Source organism: Penaeus monodon, chromosome 5, assembly GCF_015228065.2.
Source record: "Penaeus monodon isolate SGIC_2016 chromosome 5, NSTDA_Pmon_1, whole genome shotgun sequence".
Taxonomy (NCBI): domain Eukaryota; kingdom Metazoa; phylum Arthropoda; class Malacostraca; order Decapoda; family Penaeidae; genus Penaeus; species Penaeus monodon.
In genome coordinates, this window is record NC_051390.1 from 10,824,654 (window position 1) to 10,849,653 (window position 25,000).

Consider the following 25,000-nt stretch of genomic DNA (forward strand, 5'->3'; position numbering starts at 1 on the left):
TTTAATGTCACCGAGAGCGACTCACAGAGATAGAGGGAAATGGACACTGCCATCTTATAGAGTATAAATAATGGAGTAATAAATAACACGGGTACAGCTGCTCCAGCCTCATATTTACCGTGAAATTACGAAAATATCTGCTGCATGTCACTCCTCAGAGACAAAGTCCACAACACCCTCAGAGAAACAGAATTTTTAACGTTGCATATCCTGTGAGATTGCTCCCTGTCTAAAGAGTAAATAGTTGGTAGGAGATTGGATTTTGGTTTCACATTATACCCTGGGTTTGGGACTTAGTCTCTGGAGGGTGCATTGCTCTTGATAGCAAATACCTTGTGGTCTTTCAACTGACTAAATTCATGTCTAAATTTACTGTTCCTATTTTTCTTTGGGGAGGGGGGGATTGGTATTATAATGTCTGATTATGAAGTCTTGATGAGTGACTGTCATGTTTTTTTTTTTGTTTCTGTTGTGTCAGTGTTTCCTTTTGTGGCAATTATTTAGTTTCACACAGCCTTCTAACTTTGCAGTTATTATTCCTTGTTTCTGGTATTTCATTGTAATGTGTGTGTACTTTACTGTGTTTGTGGCGTGTTCATAATAAAATATGTTAATGAATGTACCAGTTGTACTGAATATGCATAAACAGCATGCGCAGTGTCTCTCTTGATAAAAAGCTGTAAGGAAGTGTACATAACATGTCAATGGCTATGGGCTAATTCATATTTTCAGGCTTTGGATGCATTTATGGTGAAGACTCTAATTGCATGCTTAAGTTGTTTTGTTAAAAGTATGGTTTAAAATAATATTACCTTACACTTAACATGATGGAAAATGTTAAAAATACAGTATCTTGTATATATCTCATAAAATGTATTCTTTCATCACCCAAGTAAAGGTTAACCCATTGCCGACGGGTGGCATGTACGTACATGCCATGGCATGGCGGGACCATCTGCCGGGGGCACATACGCACATGCCATAGAGTATGCATGGACATGCCATGAGTTTTTTTTTTGTTACAATCACGGCAAAAGATTATGTTTTTGCCAGTGAAAGTGTGATTAAGTCGGTTCTAACACTCTCATTTTTACCATGCAACAAACAAAAAAAATGCAACAAACCGACAATTTCAACTCCATGATGCCACACACTGCTTATTTTATTCGGACTATAGACCGAATAATGATCAACTATGGAGTCTATATAACAACAAAAATACCCTTCAGTCTCGATTTATCAGGAAGTTTGGCAAGTAGAGACTGTAAAAAATAATGAAAATTGAAAATACAACATATCTTCGTAGTATTACGAAGAAACGGCATGGGATGCTGGTATTTGGCATGAGTGTGCATGCTCGGGCGACGATATAAGCCCCTGGCAGCGAGGCCCCGGCCTCTATGAATGCTACCCGTCAATTATGGGTTAATTATGAAAGTCCACAGTTTTTTTCTAGTGTAGATACAGAATCTGTAGCTTACTTCTTGGCACAAACCCTTAATATACAGCATAAAATTGCTGTATTTCCCAAGTATGACCTCCGCTAATAAATCTGCATGAGCAGTGGTGAATAATGTGGTAAATGTCATGAATGTTAAAAGACATCCTTATGGGATATATGGTAAGCATTTACCATTGTTACGTCCAAGATAGTTCTAGAATTGTAGAGCAGGTAGAATTGTTGGCCTTTGTTGAAGTACCAAAGGTGTGGAGGTGATGATTACTTGTTGCCACAATTGATTTTGGACCAAGTTTCAGGTGAGTTAGATAGATCACAGCCAATCTGATTATAAGGAAAAAATCAAATTTAAAAGTTTCTTTGGGATAGTTGGTAACATTTACCATTAACTTCCTTGACTGTGCTATCATTATGAAAAAGGAAGAAAGAAATGGATTACTCTGTATAATTTAGAATATCATTAAAAGTACCATGTTGACAACAAAGTGACTTCGCATCCATAGTTTCGGATATATATAAAGGAGCTTTCTTCTGTGTGTACACATGCTTTTGAGTGAGCATGCATAAGTTTGTGTGAGTATCCTCTTATTTCACAACATATTTGTGTTTCTCATATGTATTTTCTCACTTTTCCTCTAACAAGGAAACTTATGTTATTTTTGTTTGCAGGTTATGGCCAAAATGTTTTGCTACTCAACAAAAAATCTTTATGGGCTGCTCTCTGTCGAATGCAGATGGATGGCCTGTCAAAACATGGCCACTGCTTCCAAATTTTCATTTAAGAAAAAGGAACCCAAGTATCCTATGGGCAATTTTGGTCTTGACAGAAAGGAACGAAGAACTTTGAGAAAGCGCTTGCTGGAGGTGAGAAAAATCTTCCTGTTTTATCCGACATATCATCATGCAGTCTTATAATGTGATATTTTGTTTTTATTTGGGCTACATTTGTTTAAAAAGGCAAATCATAGTTAAAAATTTGTATTAATTTTGTAGCCATCAATGGACAGTGTTGACATATCAGGAGATAGTTTACCTTTAGGTTTGTTGAATCAGATATTTGGGGCACATTACCTGTTCATATTTATGTATCAGTTTGTAGATTGTAAGTGATCTTTTATTGATAATATATATATTTTTTATTATTGAGTTATTTTGGTATTACAACTTATTGCAGGGGAAAGAAGGCACTGTGAAAAAGCATGTCTTCAAGAAACTCTACCCATGGCAAAGTAAAAAGGAATTAGCTTTGCATTTAAAAAGCAGTGAAGTGTATAATGATGGTAAGTGTTTTAACTCCCTTCCTTTATGTAATGTTTCTCTTATCTCTACTGCTCTTCCCCTTCCTATGTAAAAGTGTCAGATTCTCTATTGTAACTCTCTCAGTCCTTAGTAGTGTTTTTTTAATGCATTGTCCTGGATACCAAGAGATAAAAATTGAAAATTGATGTAAAAGTGTCAGATCCTATTGTAACTTCTATCTTATGTGTTTTTTAATGATTGTCTGGATACAAATAAATTGAATTAGTCTCCTTTAAAACTATTTTTTTTTTGTTATAATAAGTGTTTGAAGCCTTGAATCACTGTCATTCAGTTTTGTACTTTTGTAGAATAAAAAAAAATGATTTAACACAGGGAAATTGTATATTTCATATTTCAAATGGCATGGGTATGCATATCACAGGTAAGAATAGTTTAGTTCACAAAATTACAATTTCCAATTTTAATTTTTAAATAAGATAATATATGACCTTATTCTTCACTAGAAAATTTGATTACAATAAGTCTAGGGAAAAAAATCTGGATTCCCCAAAAAATCCTTATGCCAGTTTAATAAAGAGTTGTCACATACCAAAATATCAAACAAAGAGAGCTTATCCCATTTTGGCAAACAGCAAAGGAAAGTTTCAAGTTTTACCCAAGGATGTAAATGTTTTCCTGTACTGATGTCTGAAATCATGTGAGCCAGTATTTCTGTTTCATTAACTTCAAGGTATGTGCTCTCAAGGTTATATGATACCAGATTTCAGGTGTAAAAAGGATAGTACCTTGGTGTTTTAGCACTAGTAGAATTTTTTTGTTTTTGTGTGGATGAAAAGAGAATGAAGACCACTGCTTCATGGACAGAGATCTCATTTTCCTTTTCTTCATTGGTTACTCTATAATGTTTTTCGTATCATTTTTTCTTTCTAATGTGATCAAATCTGCAGAAGTTGTTCGATTTTTGATTCATAACTTTTTCAGGTACTTATTCTGTGTAAACTTATGGCATTCTGAGTGATCATAATCGCAGAAGGTTAGTGATCTTTTCTTTCTTACTTCTTCTTTCTTCTTTCTTTCTCTTCCTTTCTTCTTATTTCGTTCTTTTCTATCTTTCTTTTTTTTCTTTCTTTCTTCTTTCTTTTTTTCCTTTTTTTCTTTCTTTCTTTCTTTCTTTCTTTCTTTTTTTTTACTACTGAGCAAAGATGTAAAGATTAAATGGCAGCCATAATAATAATGAATAAATAGATAATGATACATTATAGATATCTCATTACAGGAAGCAAAAAATGTAAAGTAAAATTTGAAAGCAATCCTTGGTGGATTCAGAATACCAAGCTTTATTTTCTTATTCCTACTGTAGTTCTCTTTTTACTCCTGAGCTTTTGACTTTCTGTCTCTCTCTGTCTTGCATTTTCTCTGTTGTCTGCCCATCTCTCTGCTGTCTGTCTCTTTTTGTTTGTCTGTGTCCCCCCCCCTCTCTCTCTCTCTCTCTCTCTCTCTCTCTCTCTCTCTCTCTCTCTCTCTCTCTCTCTCTCTCTCTCCCTCCCTCCCTCCCTCCCTCCCCCTCCCTCCCTCCCTCCCTCCCTCCCTTTTTCTCCCCCCTGACTCTCTTTCAACCTTCTCATCCCTTTTTTTCCACCTTTCTCCTATACTTCACTCCCTGTAACGTTGATGCCGGATAAGATGGTATTTAGATAATACGGAGAGTGAATTTTTCTTCTTTACCTCCTTATACTACTTCAAATGTTGGTTGACTTTTTCCCCTCATAGGTGGAGCAGTGGCTTAATTCTCCTGAGTACCAATCCCAATGTCACAGAAAAGGTCAAGAAGTGTTTTAGATCATCGCAAGCATTACAGCAACCTCATATGACTTATTGGGCTGTAACGTGTGGAATGCCAAAACCCGTGACTGTTGCAAAGAAAGTTCCCTTTGGCCTTGAGTATGTTCCAAACACAGGGCATGTGGTGAGTGCTTCAGTGTTATTATGTGTGTGTTCCTTGAATGCAGCAAATTTTTGACAATTTTTGTTTTCAAATGATATATGTCTTGTATATAGAGATGATTTCTGCAGCTTTTTTTTAAAATTCTGTATTTTATCTTTTTTAGCCAGTGATTAAGAAAGCATACACTAAAGCCGATATCAAAAGAGGGAAAATGAAACTGGCCATTGTAGAACATGTAACAAAAGTGTTCAGTAAAGAATCAGATATGTCCCTTGTTGAGGTAAGACCCCTGTTATTTGTTGTAGAACTGCAAGACTATTGTTAAGTATGAATTCTTACATAAATTATTTATTTTCATGTAATTTAGACCATTTATTTCATGAATTGATTGAAGAATTTTGTAATTTGGTAATATTTTATATTAACCCCTTGAATCTGGATGCTTCAGAAATGGCTCACAGATTACACTCTCATTTATCAATGGATATAATGTAAAAGCCCCTTCCTAAATGTCCCCTGAGTCTAATCACCATCCAAGAGTTTTGTGCACTTGTCATTCCCATCACCCTGGCCTTCAGCCAAATTTCTCTCAGCAGCAAGTCCCTGTCACCCCTGCCCTCAGCCAGATTTTCCCTTGACAGCGTGTTCATGTCACCCACCCCTCAAGCCAAATTTTTTCATGATGTGATGGTCATGTCATCCTAATAATCATAGGGGCTAACCAAAAAGTTGTTTTTTTATGGTTGATTGTACTATAATTTATTTACAAATGAGTATTTTTGGTACCTTTTACCTTATTTGATGAATTGTCTTTCAGTACAAGAAAATATTATTATTATTATTATTATTTTTTTTTAATCAACAGGTAAATGTCCATGTCACCAAGAACCATTTCCTAAGGGTATGGCTAGCATATAGTTACAGCCCTGTCTTGGGAGACCATTTTTATGGAGGTAGAGTAAAAGCAGTTGCAGGCAAAAAGGTGCTTGTTGATGTACAGAATCTCACATCATATGTCCCTCAGGTAAGACTCTTATCCCATTGCATTAATCCATAATCCCTTTGACTGTAGCCTTGGATACCATAGCCGAAAAATAAAAGTGCTAATTTGAATATTGCATCAGCTTTTCTGATTGGGTATTTCTTTGGAATTTTATATTTTTTTCATTATTATTATTATAAAGAAAAGGTGAATAGGAAATAATAAATTTTTGTCTATGTCTACTTTTGAATCCTGAGTGACCATGATTACTCAGTTTGCAAGAACATTTTTCAAAAGCATGAAAATGCCTAACATTGTTACTAGTCATCACAAAGTTAATTTTATTATAAAAATTGTGTGTGTTTTGGATTGCAAACCGTATTCAAGTTTTGCTTTTATAATCCAAGTAATTTTAATATACTAATTATTCCTGTACAGATGTTGCCTTCACTTAATTTTTTCATTAACTTGTTAGATTTGGATTGAAGGGGTTGACAATTCTGCATGATTCATAAAAAAAAAAAAAAAAAAAAAATCTTATTTGTTAAACTTCAGTAATTGAAAATTGCAGTAGTTTGTATTTAGGTACAAGGCACCATTACCTTTGTTTTAAGAAATATAATTAATTTTATTTTATACTACTATCATTTTAATTTTCTTATTTGCAGACTTTACCCAATGATACTTTCTCAAGATTGAATCTACTAGACAAAGCAGTAGAGATGATACCTTGCCACTTGCACCTCACAAAACTACGACTAAGCCGCTTCAAGAAGGATAATTCCGACCTGGTCATTACCGCTCCTCCACCTGACCATTTTATGTGGACGTGTAGACAGCTCGGACTCATGACTGCCAGTGAAGGTGAACGGGACATTGTGGAGGAAAATTCATGATATTACAATAAATTTTAAAAGATTGTACATTATTATAGAAGTTGAATTCTTGTTTCAACATGTATGTGTATAAATGTAAAAAAGAACCTTTTAATAATATAAAGCAATATGCGTAAAAAGAAAGAATTTCATTTCTTGACTTCTTGTTTTGTATGTATAAATGTAAATGTGAGTCTTAGGAAATATAAAACAGTATACATATAAAAGATATTTATTTAAAGTTTAAGATAATCAAATAGAACATGAAACAACTGTTTATTATCAGTGGCACCAATTGGTATCGGTGTTGACAAACAGACAAACACGTATCATATCACCGCATGGATGGAGTGAGGACAACACAGTGGAGGAAGTCATGCACGAGAGTAATCCATGGGTTGTTAGTTGCACTTCAATACTTCTCAATAGTTTGCAAAAGAGATTTGTATGTCAGCCTCCCAAGAGACGTTTTAGGACACTTTTTAGAGCAAGTCTATGGTGGTCAATTTATTTATTTACTTTTTTTCAACTTTTGCGTATTTTTTTTTACTTTTTTTTATTTTATGAAGCTCACAAGCCCATGGATACTAAGGAAGGGAAAGAGAAAACAGAGGGCCTGACTGTATTATAGAATTGTTGGAATATGATACCCATATAGAGACATAGCATTTTTAAAGAAGTACCTCAGGCCTTCCAAATGCTTGTACATATATTGATAAAATTTCTAACCCTATGGCAATTTAATAAGTAGGAAGAGCATTAGTTACTGAATTTACAATTTGCTTTTTCTCATTGAATACTTTTTCCACCAGGACTTCATATCAGTTTACGGTTTTTACTATATCACGTTATGCAGATATTTTTGTTAAGCATGGAGAGTGTACAAAAAACATATAATTTAATTTAATGCCACAGTTATAATCCTTCACTTTATTATACAATACTGCCACCATTACATGAATCATATCACCTTTTCTCTTCTCTTCACAAATCACAAGCTCCTACTGCAGAAGTAGACTGACCCTTACATTTCATGCCTTTTTCTTTCATTTTAACTCTGAAAATAAACTCTCACACCTAATTATTTGGCAGAATAGATATATATATATATCATGTACAAATGAAAAAGTTCCATACAGATATTGAGAAATTCTAACAGAAATATCAGATCAAACCAACAATATTATTTCATGTTACAAACGGAATCTCCTTAAATCTTTCTTTAAAGAGTTAATAATGCATTTTACCAAACATAGGACCATTTTTTTACCTGAATGTACTAGGTGAAAGTGAAAATATTAACCATCTTTATGCAATCAATTTTCTAGCTATAAAAGGTAGGAGATTACTCGTTACTAATCACAGACACAAGTATATTTTCCTTGGGCAAGAAATTTAAGAGTTTGTAACTGGAAACTTATCACTTATTTCATATTTTTCTTGGTCAATAATGGGCTTTCATTTAAACAATAGAAAACTGAATTTTAAAGTTTGCTGAGAGATTTATATTTTACTGATAAATGTGGAAAGAAATGTACCAGAAGCCCTAACAACCTTGTGTATCACAGGTAAATATGTCAAACTGACAACACTGAAATTTTATTATAAAAAAAAAGATTATGCTATAACACGCAATCCCCTCACCAGAGTTACTAACAAGATTTCTGATGCTGGATATGATACTCAAGATATCTTTGATCCAACTCGGTTTTCAATCAATAGTACACTAAACCCAGCTTCGATAAAAGCAGTGCCATAGGAAAGTGACTATAAATACTGTAACTTAAACCACACTGTAGTATGAAAATAATATTTTACACTGACTAGATCAGTCAAACAAATACACTAACATGTAAATGCTGTATTTGGATGCAACTGTGCTCTTTTATTCTTTGTTATACCCTATTTGTTCAATCACATGGTATTCCTTATACCTAAACAATAGTTTACAAGATAAAATACTGGTGATTAGATTTATTTGCCATTTGTGTTGGCCAAGTGTCCAATTTATTGTAAAACCAAAGTCAAATGTCCTTTTCCAGGTGTGTAACCTATCAGACACCATTAGGTATTAACAGACCATGAGCTAATATTCGTAATTCCACATCACCATCCAAAACTTCTTGGGTATACGCTGTGCATATCTGTGCATTAATTATGCCATACATACAGAACTTTCTTTTAAAACAGGAGGAAATATGTAGTAAATCTTTGCTGCACAAGGACACTGCACGAGACAGAAGCTCTTAACTCTCAAATTGTTTGGATGTCTGGATGATAATTAGTGTAAGCAATTTGGATACAAAATCAGGGCAACACATTTATTGACAAAACAAAATATGATCAATGGCTAGGAATGTGAATAATATAAGAGCACCACTTGGGGGCAAAAGTGTATACATATATACATAAAATATATAGTAATCAAAACAGGCAGATTCAACAAGTCAGTGAAATGTGCTCTGCTTCTATGTAGAATCACCAAAAATCCTTTTTTTGTGCATGTGTAAATTTGTATTTTTATGTCTGACATTTACATACATATGAGCCACCCTCACATCTACCTGTAATAATAATTAATACAGTTTCAAGAGTTGATTTGCGGGGATTAATTATTTGTCAGAATTTATCTTAGGAGAGAGGGACACCATTGGGGTAATTTCAAGCCCTCAAAATGTATAAAAATGATACTTCTTACTCATCCTCTTTAAAAAAATGAGAACAAAAAATTAAATGTAATGAAATCTACTTCTAAAATCTTTACAAATGGCTTATTTACAGACTAGTTCCCATGTACCTGGCAACATGTTTTAAACTAGAGAGAGAAATCCAAGGTATACTTCATATGGGACTTATGCAGCTTATCATGCTTAAAGTTGATATATTATTCATGAAATTTGAATAACAAGATATGCATATTATGCAGACACTGAAAATACATAAGTTGAGAGGAAATCAGTCAATAGTTTTCTTCACAATTAAGTATCATTCAATTGTCACTGTAAAATTATTTCCTACAAATCTCTGCAAAAACTTTTACGAAAATGGCAATACAAAGATGTATGAAAGACTCTCAACAACAACAACAACAACAGTTTAAATACAATCATACAAATGCACATGCCTTGGATTCTTTTCATGCTGATGACAACAGATTCTATAAGAATGTTTGGATTCTAGCCTAGAAATTCTCTTGTACACAATAGCTGTAATTCTTGAAAAAAGACCTAGTTTTTCTAACAGATCTGGCAGTTGCTCTGGAAATATTCCAGCTCTATGTCTCAACATGATGATGCTGTGATTAAATGCTTTCCCTACATGATTCAGCTACTGCCACGACTAATTTGATTTTTTAAAATCTCTCACATTTGCTCTATCTAGTATGTAATGATATTTTGAACAGTGTCCTAGATATTTAAAGGGTCTCTAAATTCAAAGGAATTGTCACTGCTTTCAATCATCTTATTTGATTATTTTTTTTACTCTGAGAGAAAACCAGCATCTCTGTGGTAAAGAGACACCACAACTTCTTACTTTCCTGGAAAAAAAAAAAAAGTATTTTATATATCCTCTGTCCCTGATACAGGGAACTACGCCACCTTCTTTTTCCTCTGGTCTCTTCTCTTCTCGTCGTGACTTTGAGGTATTGGGCGTAACTCACGGCAATCCCGCTAGAAGTGAAAATAGTTTTTTGTATGAGAAAATGCAGAAGAAATTTGTCTATGAAATATAATGTTGAACATATCTATTATATAAAATACACATTAATCTAATATATATGGTTTATAATTCCTTGTAATATGGAATATGAAATATACAAGTGGAGTATTGAAGAATTTACATTATAGCAGTTAAATTGACACGGCATTGTCATTTTCTAGGTATTATGGTGATATAAAATTCAGTAACTTGTATCTAAAATAAATCTAAATATATTTGTACACAAAGAATACCTCAAACTTGAACGAAGATATTAACCTTTCTCAAATTCATTCATTCATACCTAAACCACACAAAAATGTTCCAAAAATGAATATGCTAACAAAGGAATCCTCTTGAGATCTTACCAATAACTCATCATCTGGCACTCTAGAGAGGAAGTCTAAAAGCTCGTTGTTAACCATAGAGTGAGGCCTTAACAGTTTGCGAGAAAACTTGTTGACGCCCCACATCATAACTAGGTAACGAACAGGAATATAGTAGAGAACTACTGAGCCCACCATCAACACCATGATCAGCAACCATGACAGGAATGGCACCGAAAAGTTGAATGTGCTGTCAGGGTTAGAAAGAAATATTAATGCTTATAAATACCGTAATGACAGCTAGTATATATGTTATACTACATTTTTTTATTTATTGGAATGTACCTTTGACATTTCTATGTATTCTTGTCACAGGAAAAAACTTTTAGTATTATAGAATTTTTTTTTATGCAGTAAACTTTCTAAAACAATATGAAAAACATATTAAAATACTTTACAAACATGTGGTTTATAATCAAACTTACTTTTTGCAGCTTTCGAAGATGGAAGCAATATAACCTATGGCATTTTGAACTGTTGCAGTAACCTCTTGTATAACTTGCAATCTTTCCTTGAGAGTTTTCTTCTCCTCCTGAAAATATTGGGATTCTTGTAATTCACTGTTACATATTTCAAAGCACTAATTTACAGTACTCTAAGCTGCAAATTATGTTTGCTCTTCTTACACATCAGTTATCATGTCTTATCAAGAAAAAGAAATGCAAAACTGCCATATGTGTAAGCAATTTCCCAACTACAACTGCAATTACAATACTACCCAACACCTGGAATACCATGAAAGCTATACCAAATTCTTTATACACGTGACATTTAGAACCTACACTCATTAGTATCAAATTTTTTTATAAACAAATCTTATAAATTTCTATGCTGGCTGTAACTTCGTCACCACAGACTAATGATGTATCTTTACGATGGGATGTTGTTTAAGAAAGACATACAGATCAGAAGACCACATTCAAGGTGACTCTCCTGATTGGGACTTGTGTGACTTAACTTTGTATTCATATAGTGGGAGCTGAAAGCAGCAATGCAATGCAATGCTGTAATCTTTCAGATCTCCTGACGTCTTGCACATGCTCCAGTGGGGTATAAAAGGTGCGACTTCTGGGTTGGGGGAGTTTGCCGAGACCGAGGGATCCAAGCACTTCTTTCCCGGTGCTATTGGCTTAGTGGGTCACAGCGAATTCCAATCGTTGAGGCGGCACTACTGCCATCTAATTTTACAACTGGTACTATCTTTACCAGGCTTATTGCCAGTATGTAAAGGTCCGATAGTCAGATACGGGAGGAGGAAGGGGCAAGAATGTACCGCATGATCGGAATGAAGCATTTAAAACGCACGAAAATACAAATACCCAAAATAAAATACAATACTTCTCTGTCAACGGATGGAATGAACGCAAAAATAAATACATGAATATGTATGATAAGAATGCCTATATACCCTTATCTAGTCTAATTTATGGTGAATATTACACTACATACATTTAATTCAATAAATAAAAATAAATTAAAATAATGACATCTCTTATATCTATAAATCTTGAATATTCAATAACTCAATATTTCTCAAAAAATATCAAACAATTATAAACATACTGAAAATCATGCGCAAATTTTTATTTGTACAATCAAAGACTTATGTTAACTGCAATCTTTTTCATATGGCAATCACATATCATTGTAATGCAAATTCCATTATTAAATGCAAATCAATTGTTTACCAATATTCAATTTTTAGCTCCCCAGACCAAATGCTCTCTTCACTTGTAAGCAAAAATTTATTAAATGTACATTAGATTCACGCATCCAAGCTTGCCCCATGGTAAACGAGTATTTGTCAATTAATTTGTTTATAACTATTAGTCAGTCATTAGTCTTTTGTTGTCTGTTGACTATTTAGTACACAATTTTCACACAGTCAGTCAATAATTCACACTTTCTGCCAATACCCAGTTATACAATTACAGTTATTCTCCCTTCTCTTCTTCTTCTTTAATCTTTGTCTACTTCTCTCCTGTCTTTCTTTCCCTCTCACACTCACCCTCACAATGTACACTCCACAATACACTCACACTCTTTCTCATCTCACTTAGCTCTCTTTCACTATACTTGCTTAAACTTCTCATGCTTTAATTCATGCTTTATTTTGATTTCACTTTCTCACCCTTATGCACTGAAACAAATATATGAATGATCCCTATTCACTTTCACTTCATTTCTTTTTAATTCCTCAGTCTACTTCTCTCATCTCTATTCCTCCCATACTCACATTTTCATTCCCACACTTGCATTTTCATATATTACCCCTTCTCCTCTCTCTTTCTCAAGATCTCATGATCTCTCTCTCTCTCCTCTCCCTCTCATCCTTCTCTCCTCTCCCTCTCATCCTTCTCTCCTCTCCCTCTCATCCTCCTCTCCTCTCCCTCTCATCCTCCTCTCCTCTCTCCTCTCTCTCATCCTCCTCTCCTCTCTCCCTCCTTCTCCTCTCTCTCATCCTCCTCTCCTCTCTCCTATCCTTCTCTCTCCCTCTCTCCTTCCCTCCCACTCTCACACTCAAAACTCACACTCATTATCCTTATTCTAAATTGAAGAATTGAAGCTAGAAAGAAGTTTTCACAAGAAGTAAGAAAAGAACCAAGGCCATTCTAGCATCTTTTGAAACAGAGGAAAATCAATTGAAGTCATTTTTAATCGTTTTTCAATTAGTTTTTTCTGAGTAAGTACTGAGTATGTGCAGGTACAGAAGTAAGCCAGTGAGTGAGAAAGTGAGTGTGTGTGTGTGCGTGCGTGCGTGCGTGCGTGCGTGCGTGCGTGCGTGCGTGTGTGTGTGCGTGTGTGTGTGCGTGTGTGTATGTGCGTGTGTGTATGTGCGTGTGTATGTGCGTGTGTGTGTGCGTGTGTGTGTATGTGTGCGTGTGTGTATATGTGTACGTGTACATGTATGTGTGTATAGTGTATATGTGTGAGTGTGTGTATACGTGTGTGTGTATACATGTGTGTATATATATGTGTATGTGTGTATATATATGCGCATGTGTGTGTGTGTGTGTGTGTGTGTGTGTGTGTGTGTGTGTGTGTGTGTGTGTGTGTGTGTGTGTGTGTGTGTGTGTGTGTGTGTGTGCATATGCATGTGAGTGCCTGTGTGTTCAAGTGAGTGTGCTTGTTCTGGTTTGTTGGAGTGTGAATGTGTATACCGCCATGGTGCATGTGCATGTGGATATGCATGCTTGTAGATGATTGTTGCATGTGTGTGCATGAGAGTCTGCATGTGTTTGCATGTGTGCATGGATGTGAATATGTTTCCTAAATCTGAGATTTCTATTTTGCATTTAACACACATTAGTCAAGCATTATGATCACTTTTTCCAGGAAAGAAATCCAAATTTTAAATATGAATTAGTCACCCATAAAATCCTGTGTGTGTATATATAAGATCAACCTTTACTGTGTTAACGAAATAAGAGTTGAAAAAAAAATCAGGGAAGTTGTAAGACCTCTAATATATGTAATATATGGTAATTTTGAGACAGGCATTCTACTATACTTCAAAATTACACTTTAATCTTCAACTCATTCTGTTCAGACTGAAATACTGTAATGCCATCAATGTACTTGCTTACCATACACCACAAACCAGAGTTATTCGGCAAGTCATGGTTAAGAAGCGAAAATGCAAGCAAGCAAGCATCGAAAGTGCGTTCCAAAGAGGCACCACTCGGATCCCAAAAGCTTCCACGCGTTAGTTACATGTTAGTTCTCTCTCCCTCACCTTACTTTTGAGGTCATTAGAGGATGCATTAATTCCACATTCCTTACGACTCTCTGTTTTTCTTACCTCTACGCTCATATTCTGGAAAAACAGCCAGGTATATATGAAAAGGGTGATAATCGATGTGTCATGCTGTAAAAACATTTAAAGGTAAAGTATATCCATAATGTCCGAAAACAAAAATGAAAACAATTAGAAACACATTACAGCTGCACTAATGCTACATCACACAAAGCGGCAAAAATTGCAAGCAAAATAATTAATAATAAAATAATACAAAACAACACATTAAAACAGAAAAAGACTCAAGACTTCTACACAAAGTACTATTTCAAAATACAACAATACAGTAAAGAAATAAAAATGTACAAACATTTAGAGACCAACAGGAAAAAAATTATTTATAAATATCTGGAGTACCATTACCAACCTTTGATCAATAATAGTCGAGTAATCAATAAATCAAGACGTAAGAATTAAGATTTCCACCTTTCATGATTAGCTCTTTTGCCTATTACCACTGAGACATTTTTTTTCAATTATGATAAGAAATTCATATATAAAAATCAAATGTATAGGTTTTTCACTAAATGATAATGAATAGTGGAAAGCCTATCCCTTGCAGCACAAATAGTGAATTCAAATTTTCAGAGGAGACTAATTACCAGTTCTAACAGTAATATGAATCAATTTAACATAAAAGATAGAAACTAACTAAAGAACATACTATTACTCATTACTTTCTATAAATCATGCAAAAAAATTCACAAAACCCTAATTCAACTTTAATGCCAAATTGTGTTTTTGCTCTGGATCTACTAAACGATTCAACCTACAGAGATACAAACAGAGGCATGCAAAATTCTCCTCATATCTATAATTCATCTACCTTATCCTTATCATCATCATCAACTTCCTCCTCATCTCCAGACAGTTCACTCTCTTCTTCTCGGTGCATACTACCAACTATTGAGATTACCTGTTAAGGGGGGGACGTGGAAAAATAAATGAGTATTGTTGAAATTAAGCATAATACCCAACAGATATTTGTAATCAGTGTAAATTCATTTTTCATATGCTTCTGAAACTCGAAAAAATGTATTAATACATTTAAAAATACAGATAAATAAATCCATAAACACTGGAATTGCATACATGAACAGACAGATATGTAAGCAATTAAATATATACATGTGTGGGTGTGCACGCATGCATGCATGCACAAACACTAAATCAAACAAATTGCATATTTTCTCAATAATTTCAACAAATATACTAATTCTATCATAATTTCATAAAATGAATTAATATATCAAGAATTCATTCAAGATGAGCATATGTGAAAAAATCAACAAATGACAACTTTAAAAACCCTTACAATGTAGTTTCTGAGGAAGAGCATAAGCAGTAGGATTGGCAACATGTAGACCTCGAAGTAGTATGTTATGACCATGAATAATATGAAAGCTATGATGCTCCGAACAGGTGATTCCCACTCCCAGCATGATCTGTTGAAGGGAAGATCAGGTTATAGAGATTGTCAAAATATGTTGTTATATACGCATGACGGTATGACAACTGAGACACAATTTCAATATCAATGTAAGACTTGATAGGGATGAGAGAGGGATATGGGAGGAAGGAGAAGGAGGAGGAGGAGGAGGAGGAGGAGGAGGAAGGAGGAGAGGAAGGAGGAGAAGCAGGAGGAGGAAGAGGAGAGGAAGGAGGAGAAGCAGGAGGAGGAAGAGGAGAGGAAGGAGGAGAAGCAGGAGGAGGAGTAGGAGAAAAAGGAGGCAAGGGGGAGATGGAAAGAGAGAGCAAGAGGAGGAGGAGGAGGAGGAAGGAAGGGGGAGATCTAAAGAGAGAGCAAGAAGAGGAAGAGAAATTAATTTTCATCATCAAAACCCTCCAAAAAAGGAACTTACTTGATAAATTTCCCTAACTCATAGAAATCCATGATGGAAGACTTAAGGCGATTGACATTTTTGATAAATACTTGGCGCTTGAATTTCTGTTCAGTCTGCATGTACTTCTCCTCTCTTGGAGTGAAAGTTCGGATGGCAGCACGGATCTGGAAAGCAAAGAACAAATTTAGAAACCGTAATAATTATGACTGGGGTGTTTCTACTCTGCTATACTTGTATGATGTTCAAAGAACTCAAGATAAGGTTAATGTCTATAGTTTATTAATTTTATACTCCTTGTCCAAAAAATATGTCAAATATGATTTGAATTATGGCTTGAACATCCAAATAATGGGTATTATGTTTAGGTTAGGATTCTGAAGCTTCCTTCAAAACACAACTTTTATCTGATTCCACATATCATTTTTCTATTCAGTTTATATGGCAAAAGTTTCTTTTTTCAATACATACTGGATTCCATTCAACAGAACACTCTAGCAGAATTTCTGGATTATTCCCCTTTTGCACGAGCACGCAACTTTTTATCCTTCAGCGGATACCTAATTTTGGAAAAGAGAAAAGGGATAATAAAATGAACAACAAACATGGAATAATAAAATATAAACGCAAACATTTAAAATAACATGAGATCAAAGCTGAAACGACTATGAAAGGCAAACTTCATTATCAGTGAAAGGTCTTATGACAACAGTAAGAAAAGTAGAGAAATAAAAGCACGCAAAGAACAAACGTTTACCATTTCTTCTCGCCATTCTTCATTCGAAGTAAAGGAACGACGACTTTCCCTAGAAACTCTACCTTGTGGTCTCTGTCTTCATCATAGACTGTGACATCCAAAACATTATGGATATCCTTAACATTGCTGAAATAGAGAGGAAAATTTGGCAGTCAGAATTTACAACAGATGAGTGTGAAATACAGTGTCCCAATTTGTAATGAGTGGTTATACTGGAGGAAAAATAAAAACTATTTTTCAATATTAGGAATACTTTTGCTAACACAACAAAATAATTTCTTTTTCTTTCTTTTTTTTATCACCTAAATAAAGTAGACAATCATGGATTCTTTCGGTCTAAAAATCAACAAAAATGAAACACTAACAAGGTGAAAATCTTATTCCATGTGGGAGACAGTGTCTTGTACTCAGTCTGTGTCTGAAGTCTGGCATTGCAAAGTTCCAAGACACAAAATGGGTCACTTTTGCCGCCTATGTCTGCTGCTGCCAAGCCCTGCGCTCGATATACTTTGACCCGCAGGTGGCCAATGTCTTTCAGGTTGTGAAGAGATCTTGTTAAGGCCTAGGAAGGAAAAGAATAAACCGTGTGAAAAAAAGATGGCTTTGCAAAAATCTCCTTCATAAATATAATAGCGTGTAACATCACCTATCCTTTTTCAATATATAAAAATAAACAAACAAATAACTATATAAATAAACTTACATATCTCTTGGAAACATTATCTAATTCTCTGGGATTCTCCTGGTATGAATGAAGGTCTGATATGGTTTCAGAAGAAGTCGTTCCAGAAATTGTGAGGAGGAGGAATATGGACCCGGCTCCCTTCTCTAACTCCGCCCAAATGTGGTGGGTCTTCTCGCGCTCGTACTGTGTCAAGTCCAGTGTACATCTGTTGCAAATATACGCGATTATTTAGCTTTGGGGAATATGAGGCACAATGTTACATAAAAAAAAAAAACTACTTGTGAAATAAGTAAAACTTGTTGTTCAATTCATTCTTCAGTTGTCTTATGACTGGGGTGTCATTCACCATCTCTTTCTCACACACTCATGCGCACACAATCATTCACTCACTCCTTGCATATGCACATTTGCACATGTACATGCATACACACATACATATACATATACAATACGAGATTTGAAAAGAAGTATGAGGCAAAAGGAAACCCCCAGATATAGACATCCAACAGAGATACCCAAAAATCCAGACAGACAAGCCTCGCGGCCGATATCTTACCTTCCCATGAAATCATCTTTACTCCGAACATCTTTATCCCACACAGTCAGTTCCAAGAGCTGGCTCTGATCCTCAAAAAGGTGGAAATCAAATTGCTCCAGCCACTTCGGAGTTAGCGTGTGCATCTCCACCTTGCTCTTGTATTTCTCATTGCCAAGCCTAAGAAATTGGGGAGCAAAAAAAAACAAAAAAACAAAGTAATGGTAAAATGTCTCATGTTATGCAAGAGATTTAAGTTTAGAAAAAAAGCATAGTTATTTAGAGTAAAAGGTGGGTTTCTGGTTTTCTTTCACCATAGCTATAAGAAATGCAAGACCAGCTCAGTAAATCAGTGAGGCTACATAATAGAGCATTATTGACCAGAGACAAATAAAACCATAAAATTATATAATTAATAATAATACAGAAAATAAACTTCGAGAGGCCATTCATGCTTCATAATATATTTAAAATATGGAAGAAAAAAGGTGAATGTCATCTCTCTAATGAAGTACTTTACAAAGTGACCTTTAAGAAGTACCATGAAAAAGAAAGACAGAAAAAGAAAGAAAGAAAGAAAGAAAGACAGAAAGAAAGAAAGAAAAAGAAAAAAGAAAAATAGAAAGAAAGATTTTTTTTTTTTTACAAAAATGCTCACTGATTATCATGATGATAATAATGATAATTATAATAATAAGAGTAAAAAAAACTTTGTGAAAGAAAATTGAATAGATTTATAAAAAAAACTTGTAATGCAAAAGTAGCAAGGAATGTAAAAGCATGTAAAATCTTAGGATAATATATTAATAAAGATGTTGCTGTAATGTACAACTGGAATAAATAAATAAGAAACAGAAATAAAGTGAAATAAGGACAAAGGAATAAATTGGATTAAAACATCTTGCATTAAAAACTGAGGTGAAATTGCAATATTCAACACTGCATCTATTGTGGTAAAAGAAAATACCTTGAGTAACAAAGAAAAAGAAGAAAAGGGAGGAGGGATTATATATTATGTAACAGTCTGAAGATTTACAAATTTTACCAAATCATACTTAAACTGCATCTTGAAGGTACGTAAAGTATTTTTGCAAGTCATCCTATGGATTTTTTCCCTTACTGCCAACACGCTCACATATTCTGATGTTATATAGAAAGAAAGAAAGAAAGAAGAAGAAAAAGAAAAAAAAAAAAAAGATGAAGAAAAAAAGGTAATTCTAATCTCCTAAAGTGCTAGAAAACATACGCAAAATAATTGCAGAACGTAATTCCAAGAAAATAACAACAAATAACGAAACCTAACGAACCCTAGCAGCACCCTCCTCACCTGAACTTCACATAGGGATCCGAAGTGCCGTCGGGATCCATGGGCAGGAGCTCCTTGCCTTCAACCAGGACGATAGTAACCACGGAACTCCATATCTGACTCTTGAGGCGACGTTGCTGCTCGGCCAATCTCGAACCTCCTCGCTGCAAATACTGCAAGGAAAAGAAGGTTAATGTGTAGATTTTTGAGGGAATTATAGGGGGAGTGTTTTAAAAATGGGTGATATGGACGCCACGCTTTCTTAAGCCTGTGTTGAACAATTTGATAGTTACAACAGAAACAGTAAGAGAGGCATGGAAGGGAGAGGAAAAATTCATCTTTTAATCAATGTGGATTTAACTAAGAAAAAAACTTTACACTAAGTGAGTAAATAATGTCAAACAGACTATACAACTGATTTTGTTAATTGAAACCTACGGGTTACAATAATGTGGATGAAATTACCAATCTTTTCCCTACTAACTGACTAAATATTTGTGTTTATATACACTATCTATTTCTGTGTGTGTGTGTGTGTGTGTGTGTGTGTGTGTGTGTGTGTGTGTGTGTGTGTGTGTGTGTGTGTGTGTGTGTGTGTGTGTGTGTGTGTGTTTATATTATGCTAATAATAAACCACATATGTCTAGTATAGTTTCTGAATACAATTGACATTGCTTTATTATTATTATTATTATTATTATTATTATTATTATTATATATATATATATATATATTTTTTTTTTTTGGGGGGGGCTTATTATTCCACAAGTTAAAGCTAAATAACAGCACTTATATATCTTGCCTTTGACTTCCAACATTTATTCATCTATTAATAAAAATATACACATCCATTTATGGGAAAACAGAGAAATCCGAAATAAACTATGTTATTGCATATTAAATTGTATGAATAACAATGCAGTTTATTACATAAGCTAACTGCCAATCTACACGGTTTTGATCCGTTACTGTATAATGTTTTACAAGAGAGTAGTCTCACCATAATTACGAGACTAATTAAGGCAGCAGCGGTCGTAATCACCGCCATTTCCTTGGCCATCAGACAAGACCCGCAACTTACTTCGGCAACTTTGCTGAGAGTGTCCCCCAGCGTCTTGTGGCTCTTGCCGTGCTCGCCAGGGTTCCCCGCGGGGTGGTCTTTGTGCTTCGCCGGGTGCGGGCCGCCGCCCTCCGCCTTGGGCTCCTCCGCGTGAGGCACCATGGAGGAGCGGCGCGAAGACGAGAAGAAATGGCCGAAGAAGAGCTTGTGGTCGGTGTGGGGCAGCGAGGCCGAGTCCTGTCTCTCGTCCCGACTGTGCTGCGAGCTGCTGTCGTCGTCGGTGCCCCCGTCGGAGTGGTCCGAGTAGCTGCTCGAGCGGAGGGACACCGAGGGCACCAGCAGGGAGCGCTTGGTCAGGGGCGCCTCGGAATCCCTCCTGTGCACGTCGTATTCCTCGGAGGAAATGTAGCTGCACGTCTTCGTGGAGGAGAAGGAGTAGTCGATGGAGCGACTGTGCTCCGTGTCGTTTTCGCTCTTGCTCCCCTGGCCCTGCAGCTCTTCGCTGGAGGTCACCATGCTGATGTCCTCCGTGCCGGTGCATATCATGCCCTCCACGAAGGCATGGTGCAGCGCCTCCGACAGCACAGAATACGTCTGGGACTTCCCCATGCCCGGGCTGTTCACCGACAGAAATTCCTTGGGCGACTCGCACATGAACTCCTCATTGGAGGTCGTGAGGGCATGGCTGTTGAGCAGCATGCCGGCCAGGTCGTGCCTCTCCACGGAGTCCTGGCTCTCGGTTCCCCGCGAGGACCGCAGCAGGAGGCGGTGGCTGTCATGGCCGTCCGAGTCGCTCGACAGGTCGCACTTGAGCTCCTCTCCCGCCTCCGAGCCGCCGTCCTCCTCCCGGTCTTCGGTGCTCGGGGAAGGCGTGCGGCTCCGGAAGACCTTCCTGAAGGCCTTGGCGAAGGAGCCCCCGACTCGGTCCTTCTTGCCGGGCTTGTGCAGGCCCAGGGGACTGCTGCTCCTCAGCTCAGGGGAGCCCGAGTCCTTCTTCCGGAGGGGCTTGAGGGGGCTGAGGGGCTCGCTGATGGTCACCTGGAGAGTGCCGTGCCCGACGCCATCGCGCGGAGGGGACGCGCTCACTCCCTCGCTCGTCATGGTCACATCCTCTGTGTTCGTGATAACATGATGGCTCCTGAACTCAGACTCTTCATGCAGAAGCTGAAGGATTGCCAAAACATTTTGAGGACTAGATCACTTCTGGTTACAAGAACACTTAAAACGTATTCACACGGACACTATAAAATGCTTTCATGTTTTCCAGCGCCCCAATACCACACATCGCACGGAAATACCACTTGAAGTTTCCATTACACCAAGAAAAGTTTAATACGCATACACGTACACACACAGATACAGACACAGACACACACAAACACAAACACACACACACACACACACACACACACACACACACACGCACGCACGCGCGCGCGCACACACACACACAAGAAAAGTTTAATACGCATACACGTACACACACAGATACAGACACAGACAGACACAAACACACACACACTTCAAAATGAATGAGGATATGGTTAAATGATCTTCTTCTTTTAACGGTAGGTTCATGTCTGAGCCGCCGTGGTCACAGCATGATACTTAATTGTAGTTTTCATGTTGTGATGCTCTTGGAGTGAGTACGTGGTAGGGTCCCCAGTTCCTTTCCACGGAGAGTGCCGGTGGTACCTTTTTTTTTAGGTAATTATTCTCTCTATTTATCCGGGCTTGGGACCAGCACTTGACTTGGGCTGGCTTGGCCACCCAGTGGCTAGGTAGGCAATCAAGGTGAAGTTCCTTGCCCAAGGGAACAACGCGCCGGTCGGTGACTCGAACCCTTGAATTCAGATTGCCGTCGTGACAGTCTTGAGTCCGACGCTCTAACCTATTCGGCCACCGCGGCCTTGAAGATCATGGGCTTCCATGATTTTTTCTTAGCAATTTAGAGCGGTGGTTTTGCCATTGCTTTCCGCCCGGTGTTTTTTTATCGAGTCACCATCTCTATTTACCCGGCACTGACATGAGCTGGCTTGGCCACCCAGTGGCTAGGCAGGCAATCGAGGTGAAGTTCCTTGCCTAAGGGAAACAACGCGGCGGTCGGTGACTCGAACCTTCGAACTCAGATTACCGTCGTGACAGTCTTGAGTCCGACGCTCTAACCATTCGGCCACCGCGGCCCCAAGTTAAATGATAAACATACTAAAATAAACGAAATAAATCTCCCTGTCCCGTTGTCGGGAAAACGCAAATTGCCTGATGTAATTTATGATCTACAAGAGAAATGCATAACAAGAAAACCAGGTAATGACAATGATAAATGTATTATTCCCGTTAATTCTACCCCCATTCTCGGTTTGCCTTTAAAAATGGTTTCCCATATCAGAAAAAATATAACGATCATACAAAACAATAAAATTAAATGCAAAAACAAAAGAAGAGGGAATACGAGTGTTAACATGAGGAGAGTGAAAACAAACGATAATGTTGTTTCTCATCAAGACATCGCGAATCGGGACTAACTTTCATTTACAGAATATAACGACAAAAATGAATAATGTGCCGATTCATTTATTCAAATTACCAACATAGATTTTTAAATGTAAACAAATTCTGAATCACGAACAAAGCATGGCTGCGCTCACACATGCATATATACATAACTTCATTTGCACGCACATCCTATATGAAAATAATTCTTGCCAAAATACAAGCATCATAGAACACGTTAAGAGAATTTGCAATATCATATTGTTGTATAGCTGGCGGGGATAAAAACAAAGTGAAATGCCAATATTAAAATGGACATTAATGGTATCAGTGTTGAATATCGGCAGAGATATCAACACGTTAATTTTTTTCTAAACGCCCAGAATTTCCACATTTCTTTCTCTAGAGTTCTATTGCATTAAAAAAAACATTTCAAAATTGTAAATCGTGATAATTGATGTTCACGGAGATATGAATTCTCTTCCGAAAGTATTGACAATACTCGTGTGCAAGCGTATTTGTAAAAAATCGTTTTTAATATTCTTATACTCCGAAGTACTAATTATACTGCGTTAAAAACCTTGCCAATCTACCATCAGCATACCAAACCTTACATAATTAACATATCTAATCTCTGTCACGCGATAATGACCTTATCAAGGGCTAAAAAAGTCGTTGTCACCACGCTATGTCATAAACACCTGGGACCTTGAACGTGTAAACCCATTCTAATTAGGAAAAAAGTAGAAGGTAGTTTATTATAGTGACCCAGTAAATTCGAGAAGTAGGACATGAGGGTATGGGCATAGGGTACGACGCCGTTTTCTTTTCTTACGCGAGTTGGAGACTTTACTAAATCTGGCCATCCCCCCCGAAGGTACCAATCATGATGTTTCTACCTAATAAGCTTGGGACTCATATTAACTCCAAGTCTAGGATAAAGCTTTCAATACACTTTATAGCAATTAAATTACTATGAACTTGAACTACATCCTCCCCAAAACAGGTGAAAATGACCATGTTTTTCTATACTATTTTCCACGCCCTTTTAATACAAGATTTCACCTCCCACCGATTTTAAATATTCCAACTCAACGTGACGTACAGCAACAACAAGGAAACGTGACACAAAAACAAAAACAATACAGGCATTTATTTACCCTTGGTCGATATAAACTACACAACAACAACACAATACAGATAGTTACCCTTGGTGCAATTCGAATGCAAATCAGCGAATGACGTCATAAATGTAGCAGAAACAACCCCGCGTAGTTTTTTTTTTGTTCATTTTATTAATTTATTTATTATCATTATTATAAGTTTATTAAAAATTATTCTCTTTTATCGCGTTCGTTTTAGTAGGTTAACGCCACAATGCCACCGCGTAAACATCCCTTCCAAAGCCAACGACTAACAAAACGAACAAAGGGGAAAAAATTTGGGACTTGCAAAAATAACAACAAAGCGTACATTGTACACGTGTATGTAAATTTCATATGAAAAAAAAAAAAAAAAATATATATATATATAACAAAAGTATATGCTATAGTGGGTTAGTATTAAAGGCAGCGACCGCTGACTCACACACATGTTGTCTGGGTAAAGCAACACTGTATATGCAAATTTATTTTCTTGGAAGGAGAGGGAGGAAGAAAAGAAGAGAAGAAGAGAGGGGGAGAGGGAGAGGGAGAGGGAGAGGGAGAAGGAGGGAGAGAGAGGGAGGCGACAGGAGAAAGGGGGCGAGGGGAGGGAAAGAGGCACACAGAGAAAGAAAGAAAAGAGAAGGGAGGGAAAAAAGAGAAAGTTCCAACTAAATATTCACTGCAATTACCCCCCCCCCCAAAAAAAAAAAAAAAAAAAAAAAAAAAAAAAAAAAATATAAATATATATATATATATATATATTATATATATAT

At 36.5% G+C, this 25,000-nt stretch overlaps 2 protein-coding genes across 2 annotated transcripts in view; one reads left to right on the plus strand and one right to left on the minus strand.

Moving 5' to 3' along the window:
• The window catches only part of LOC119573441 (mitochondrial mRNA pseudouridine synthase Rpusd3-like), a 6,962-nt gene extending 308 nt beyond the window's left edge, over nucleotides 1-6,654 (plus strand). The window contains exons 2-10 of the mRNA XM_037920669.1: nucleotides 2,129-2,323; nucleotides 2,634-2,807; nucleotides 3,092-3,140; nucleotides 3,450-3,500; nucleotides 3,750-3,752; nucleotides 4,390-4,685; nucleotides 4,828-4,944; nucleotides 5,530-5,688; nucleotides 6,315-6,654. Of these exons, the coding sequence (XP_037776597.1) occupies nucleotides 2,132-2,323; nucleotides 2,634-2,807; nucleotides 3,092-3,140; nucleotides 3,450-3,500; nucleotides 3,750-3,752; nucleotides 4,390-4,685; nucleotides 4,828-4,944; nucleotides 5,530-5,688; nucleotides 6,315-6,542 (1,269 nt within the window). The 5' untranslated portion in view covers nucleotides 2,129-2,131 and the 3' untranslated portion in view covers nucleotides 6,543-6,654. The remainder of the gene's footprint in view (nucleotides 1-2,128; nucleotides 2,324-2,633; nucleotides 2,808-3,091; nucleotides 3,141-3,449; nucleotides 3,501-3,749; nucleotides 3,753-4,389; nucleotides 4,686-4,827; nucleotides 4,945-5,529; nucleotides 5,689-6,314) is intronic.
• An 85-nt stretch (nucleotides 6,655-6,739) lies between these two features.
• The window catches only part of LOC119572965 (multiple C2 and transmembrane domain-containing protein-like), a 54,031-nt gene continuing 35,770 nt past the window's right edge, over nucleotides 6,740-25,000 (minus strand). The window contains 15 exon segments of the mRNA XM_037919929.1: nucleotides 6,740-10,192; nucleotides 10,589-10,796; nucleotides 11,032-11,138; nucleotides 14,343-14,474; nucleotides 15,232-15,321; nucleotides 15,721-15,850; nucleotides 16,268-16,413; nucleotides 16,718-16,768; nucleotides 16,770-16,806; nucleotides 17,004-17,129; nucleotides 17,369-17,565; nucleotides 17,707-17,893; nucleotides 18,245-18,403; nucleotides 19,551-19,702; nucleotides 20,611-21,753. Coding sequence (XP_037775857.1) covers nucleotides 10,112-10,192; nucleotides 10,589-10,796; nucleotides 11,032-11,138; nucleotides 14,343-14,474; nucleotides 15,232-15,321; nucleotides 15,721-15,850; nucleotides 16,268-16,413; nucleotides 16,718-16,768; nucleotides 16,770-16,806; nucleotides 17,004-17,129; nucleotides 17,369-17,565; nucleotides 17,707-17,893; nucleotides 18,245-18,403; nucleotides 19,551-19,702; nucleotides 20,611-21,753 — 2,946 coding nt within the window. The 3' untranslated portion in view covers nucleotides 6,740-10,111.